Source organism: Primulina huaijiensis, chromosome 10 (assembly GCF_012295235.1).
Source record: "Primulina huaijiensis isolate GDHJ02 chromosome 10, ASM1229523v2, whole genome shotgun sequence".
Lineage (NCBI taxonomy): Eukaryota > Viridiplantae > Streptophyta > Magnoliopsida > Lamiales > Gesneriaceae > Primulina > Primulina huaijiensis.
The window spans coordinates 6,920-13,713 of NC_133315.1; the positions used below are offsets into that span (position 1 = coordinate 6,920).

Sequence of the window (6,794 nt, forward strand, 5' to 3'; positions counted from 1 at the left end):
ATTTAAAAATAAAATATATTTTAGGAAAAAAAAATTTATCAATAAAGTTATATGATAAAAATATTATTGTAATTTTTTAAATAAAGTTTCACAAGATAATAGATAAATTCCACACGTTGAATTCTTGGCTTAATTTAATACATTTATTAATTTCAGGCTGCAAATTGCATGCCTGATACGGTATGTATTTTGATAATTTGTCGGCCCCAAATAATAATTAAAAAGGAATTATTTGTTAAAAAAGTGAAATGAATCAAAAGCCAACGATTTCCCAACAAATTTTATTTATTAATTAAAGAGGAATATTTGATTGGATTCGATTTTAGGATCCAAACGATTGCATGGGTAAGATATAAATATATTTTTTGAAAAAAATTAATGTGATAAATGAGAAAACTTAATCATGCATATATAAATAATGATTTTGATCTCAAGATCGGAAAATACATTTGAAGTAATGGAGTTGTGTGTTAATGTTATTGTATTTCATTAATTAACATCGAGAAAAGTAGATACAATCCAATTTTTTATTAATTCGATCAGACAAATATAATTTCCACCTATTAAAATATATAGTATCCTTCTTTGCCTTTCTCCCTTGAGATCCATGTATTTTGTGCACCTTTCACGGTCTCAAACTAATTAAGGCTCTCCATTTAATGATTTTATTATTATAATTGCAATTTTTATAACATAAACTTTAATAAACCAGATAGATAAATTAATTAACGATGACTTTACACAGCAAAATGCATGCATCTCTCTATCGGGCGGCGTGGATTTTAATGAATATGTGCCTTAACAAATACGTAATTTGACCATCAATTAATGATTTTTATGTGTACTATTTTATAATGTATTTTCCTCGCCGTAGTACTACTGAATAATAAATAAACAAATACATCATATATATATAACATATTTATAGTAGCTTGGCCTGTAATAATTCCTTTTAAGTTTATTTTTGTGATATGATATATACGAAATTAAAAGTTAATCTCTTTTTCATTAATATAATCTTTTTGTCCTGGCAATTAACATATATATATATATATATATATAAACTTAAAAGCAATTATTACAGGCCAAGCTACTATAAATATGTTTCTCTGCATATGCACACACCTACCAACACAGTACTGCTTCCTTGTTTTCAAGCCCGCCTTCAGGAAAAATGAGTCTTAAAATGGAAGAGGAGGCTTCTTTCTTATTCGCCATGCAACTGGCCTCTGCTTCTGTGCTACCTAATGTCCTCAAAGTGGCGCTGGAGCTCGACCTCCTTGAACTCATGAAGAACAAGGGGCCCGACGCTTTTATTTCGCCCTCAGAACTCGCCGCGGAAATTCCCACAAACAATCCAGAGGCGCATAACATGGTGGACAGAATCCTCCGTCTGCTCGCAGGCTATTCTATTTTAAATTGCAGAGTGAAAACCCTGCCTGACGGCGGCATTGAGCGGCTATATTCCTTGGCTCCGGTCTGCAAGTTTTACACCAAGAATGACGATGGAGTTTCTCTAGCCCCTTTGTTGATCATGAATCAGGACAGGGTTCACTTGGAGACTTGGCAAGTGTCAATTATTTATTAATCTCTACACGTTTGATATATGCATGTAATTAACCATTAATAATTGTATGAGTAGGTACCACTTGAAAGATGCAATTTTCGGGGGGGGAGTTCCTTTTGAAAAAGCATATAAAATGAACCCATTCGAGTATCAGGGCACAGATCCTAGATTTAACGAGGTTTTTAATAGTGCAATGTCCAATTCTGCCACAATTTTTATGAAAAAAATTGTAGACACGTATGAGGGATTCGAGGGACTGGGGACTTTGGTCGATGTTGGAGGTGGAATCGGTGTTTCCCTGCACATGATCCTATCCAAGCATCCAACTATAAAGGCCATTAACTTTGATTTGCCCCATGTTGTTCGAGACGCACCATCTTATGCAGGTATACATAAAATATATGTGTTGGTTCTTGATCATGTATTTTAAAGTGGTGACATTGAAATATTTCTGTTTGGAGGCCACCTTTTATTTTAATTAAATGGTTTATGCGAAACTTATTTGGCCGGTTTTTTTGTATTGATCAGGCGTGGAGCACATGGGCGGAGACATGTTCGTCCGTGTTCCCAAAGGCGATGCCATTTTCATGAAGGTGAAATTGTATCACAATAAAAATATATTTTATTCAATATATATAATTAAACAACTTATTTTTTTCCACAATATTTTATTTGTCTAAATTGTTTCTTTAACTTTTTTTATGATTATGTCCACAGTGGATTCTTCATGACTGGAGCGATATACATTGCTTAAAAATATTGAAGAGATGCCATGAAGCACTTCCAAATAACGGAAAAATAATTGTTGTGGAGCGTATCCTTTCAGAGACCCCAGGCGAAGGGCAAATATGCAATTTCCAAGTTGATGTGGTTATGCTAGCGTATAATCCCGGTGGGAAGGAGAGGACGGAAAAGGAATTTCATGCATTGGCAAAGCAAGCAGGATTCAAAGAATCACGAACAGTTTGTTGTGTTCCCCCACTCTCGGTCATGGAGTTTTATAAGTAAAGAAATATTGGGTTGAATTACAGTTTTATAATAAACATTTGGGCTTGCTATGCCCCTTCTATCTTTTTATGATCTTGTTAACGTGCAAACAATAATGAATATTGAAGCCTTTTTAGGCATTGTAGTACTCTTACGATTGATCTTACATCGTATCTATAATAATCTTAGAGACTTTCATATTATTCAAAAGACTATTTTGAATTCAATACACCTATGAAACGGGTGCTTATACATCATGATGGAAAAGCCATACTTGAAAGAACCTTTTCCATGAGACATAATGCATTTTTGAAAAAACCGTTGTCGTAGACGTCTAAAGACGACGGTGAAAAACCGTTGTCGTAGGTATATAAAACCGTTGTTAAAGGTCCTGTGGTTAAAGCATTCGCTAAAAGACAACGGTTAATTCGCGACGGACATCATCGTTAACCGTCGCTAAAATTAGCGACGGTCGTAATTTTAACGGTCGCTAAACAGCGAAGGTGTTCTATAAACTTCGTCGCTAATATTAGCGACGGTTTTGTATGCTTTCCGTCGCTAATTTATTCAGTAAAATTAAAAAAAAATTCACTTTTAATATTTTAATAAATTTACAAAAAAACTCACAATCTAATATACAAATTATATTCTTGATTTACCGTCGAAAATACTATATTCTTGATTTTAAAAATTTATTAAAATTTAAAGAGAAAATCGAAACTAAAACTGTATAAGGGAGAAAAATTTTAAGTGTTGTGAAGTGGTATGGTAGAAAATGGACCGAGGATGGGGATATTTATAAACAGTTTGCGACAGTTTTGACTTTAACCGTCGCAAAAAGCGACAGTTATTTTTCTAACTATCGCCGATTTAAAATTAGCGACGCATTTACATGAACTGTCGCTATATTTAGCGACAGTTATTAACAATCGTCGCTAAATATAGCGACGATTAAGTATAAACCGTCGCCAATTTTAGATCAGCGACGGTATTACCAAAACTATCGCTAAAATTAGCGACGGTTTTAAAACATCGTCGCTAAACTTAGCGACAGTTCTTGTAAAACCGTCGCTTATACTTTAACCGTCGCAAGATTTAAATTAGCGACTGTATAGTACAACCGTCGCTAATTTTAGCGACGGATTTAACTTAAACGGTCACAAAATGTAATATTGACAACAAATTTATAGAAAAACCAGTTGAAAGACAACGGTTTTTTATAAAAAAATTTCAAACGTTTTCAGGCAGTTGAAAATTTTCTCGAGCGGCTTTAAATGTGAACCACTTAAAAAAGTGTGGAAGGCAGTTCAGAATTTCTAATAATAGGTACAACCGGTTGGCTACTCTGTTAACAAGAGATGGTTCAAAATGCAAGTGCTTGCATAAAGTAAAGACACGAGATTTTTATGGATGTTCGGAGATAAAACTCCTACGTCACCCCTTCATCTTTTTTAGGAAGGATTCAACTAAAAGACTTTGGCTTTACAAACTGTTGCATCAGCCCACTCCAATCAGGACTTATTATATTGCCTGTTTTAGAACGCTTAGTGATCACTTTACACTTTTGGATATTTAACAACCATCGGTTCATCAGATAACTTAGTAAATCAAATAACCAAAGGTTACTAATACAAGGAAAAGTATGTTTTGAGTCGTACGAAGTTGATCCTTGAATGATCATATATCTTTCTGCTGATGAGTGCGTGCTTGATGTGCGATGAAGTATGGAACTTTAAGTGCACTCATAAACTTCAAGTATGTGTTTAGCGATGTTACAATGTAGCGGTTGAAAAAGCTTGTATGTTGTATGCAAACATTAGCGAGTTGTGTCTGCATTTCTTCAACTCTTCATTTATATAAGCTTTCAGTCCTACGGTCAGCAAAGGATGTGTAACGTAAACCTGTAGCATTGAACTGATGTATCACTATCAGTTGCAAAGTCATTTAATGTTCTCTTTGCTTGTGCACCTTTCAATTTCGTTTCTTTGAAGAGTTTCTGCTGAGTATTCATTTTTAGTAACTGTTAGCTCCATCAGAACTTGTTGGATATTTAAGCAATCTTTCTTTTTTGGGATATTGACATAAATGAAGATCTTTATCGGGACTGGAGCCAAACATGGTTGACTTGTAGCAATGCAAAAATATTGAGTGTTCTGAGCCGGTCAGATAATGTCCTTCATTTAGTGTGCAATAAATGGCTCTTTAATGAAGCGGTTGAAATCTTAGAACAGCCGGTTGAAAAACTTCTAACGGTTGAAACTCTTCTGCTGCAAGCGGTTGAAATCTTCCTGTTATACAAGATAGATTGCATCTGTTTCTCGAAACAGTTAGGTGCTGTTTTGATTTTGTCAATCACCAAAACTTAAGGGTAATAATAATTTCTTAACAATTTCCCCCTTTTTGATGATGACAAAACCCAGCTGCAGAACTATACAACAATTTACAGATAATAAAGAAAGTGTAATGAGAGAAATAATGTATTTCATTGAGTAAATGAAATTACAAGCTTTAAACAATACAATCAATTATATTAACCTATTAGCTTACACTACAAAAAAAAAAGACAAAAGACAACGGTTAAATACCGTTGTCGTAAGTAAAAAAAAATCATTGTTAAAAGCCATGTGGTTAAAGGCTGTACTCAAAGACAACGGTGAAAAACCGTTGTCGTAGACGTCTAAAGACGATTTGGTGAAAAACCGATGTCGTACGTCTGTAAAACCGTTGTTAAAGGCCCTGTGGTTAAATAATTCGCTCAAAGACAGCGGTTTTTGATTGATGTGGTAGCTACAATTTGCGACGATTTTTGAAAAATCGTCGCACATTTATTAGCGACGAAAATCATCCCATACCGTCGCTACTTTTAGCGACGGTTTGGGATAATTTCCGTCGCTAATTTTTTCAGTAAAATAAAAAAAATCACTTTTAATATTTTAATAAATATAAAAAAACTCACAATCTTACTATGCTATCTATATTTTTTATTTTAAAAATTTATTAAAATTTAAAAGGAAAAAATTTACCCTAAAATCTAAATCGAAACGAAAATCGTGTAAGGGAGAAAAATTTTAAGTGTTGTGAAGTGGTGTGGTATAAAATGGACCGAGGACGGGGATATTTATAGACAGTTTGCGACGGATTTTTATATAACTGTCGCTAATAGCGACGGTTATTTTTCTAACCGTCGCCGATTTAAAATTAGCGACGGTTTGACAATAACTGTCGCTATATTTAGCCACTGTTGTTAGAAAACCTTCGCTAAATATAGCGACGGTTTTGGCTAAATTGTCGCTAATTTTAAACCGACGACGGTTTTATTTAAACCGTCGCTAAAATTAGCGACGGTTATACAAAAACTGTCGCAAATTTTAGCGACAATTTTATCAAACCGTCGCTAAATTTAAATCGGCGACAGTTTTGCTTAAAACCGTCGCTATACGTAAACTGTCTCAAGTTTTAAATTAGCGACGGTGTCGTACAACCGTCGCTAATTTTAGCGACATGTTTTGCTTAAAACCGTCGCAAAATTTTATATTGACAACAAATTTTATAAAAAAAACCAGTTGAAAGACAATGGTTTGTTAAAAACCGTTGTAGTATTAAGAAAAATGCTAATAGAAAACGGTTTAAAAATCGTTGTCGTAGCAAAAAAAAAAAACGCTCATAGACAATAGCCAAAAAAAAAAAGCTCATAGACAACGGTTTTTAAAAACCGTTGTCGTAAATATATCAAAGACAACGGTTTTAAAGAAACGGTTGTCTATGAGTATATTTTTTTAGCTGCGACAACGATTTTTGTTAAAACCGTTGTTAAAAGTAAAAAGACAACGGTTTTAATAAAAACCGTTGTCTTTGATGTGTTGTTGAATGTGTATTTCTTGTAGTGTTAGTGATTTAACCTTTCTTTTCTGCTTGACTCTTCTTCTGTTCTTCAAGTTGTTTTTGTATTAAGGCTTCATATCTGCTTTGGCACGCTCTGCAACCCTTTTCCTTACAACTTCTTCAGTTTTCCGAGCTTCCTTATGCCTCTTTCTTTCCCCCTTTTTGACATCACCATGCATAAGAAATTGCATGATTGTGGTCAGTTGAGCTCCTTGGGCATCCATGCGCTGATCAACATGTGCTTGAAGTCTAGACATTTGCCCTGAAATCTCGGTGCACATGTTGATATGTGAGGAATTGTGCCGTTCTTATCGGAGGGAAATACTTGTATTCATGACGAGAAATTCTTTGGAGATGT

At 34.2% G+C, this 6,794-nt stretch overlaps 1 protein-coding gene across 1 annotated transcript; it reads left to right on the forward strand.

Annotated features, from left to right (window-relative positions):
* Window positions 1-1,081: 1,081 nt before the first annotated feature.
* LOC140985649 (caffeic acid 3-O-methyltransferase 2-like) lies at window positions 1,082-2,764 on the forward strand. Its single transcript, XM_073453521.1, has 4 exons — window positions 1,082-1,566; window positions 1,643-1,953; window positions 2,096-2,160; window positions 2,285-2,764. Exons 1-4 carry the CDS (start codon window positions 1,175-1,177, stop codon window positions 2,573-2,575), a joined length of 1,059 nt encoding a protein of 352 aa, XP_073309622.1. The 5' UTR covers window positions 1,082-1,174; the 3' UTR covers window positions 2,576-2,764.
* Window positions 2,765-6,794: the final 4,030 nt, after the last annotated feature.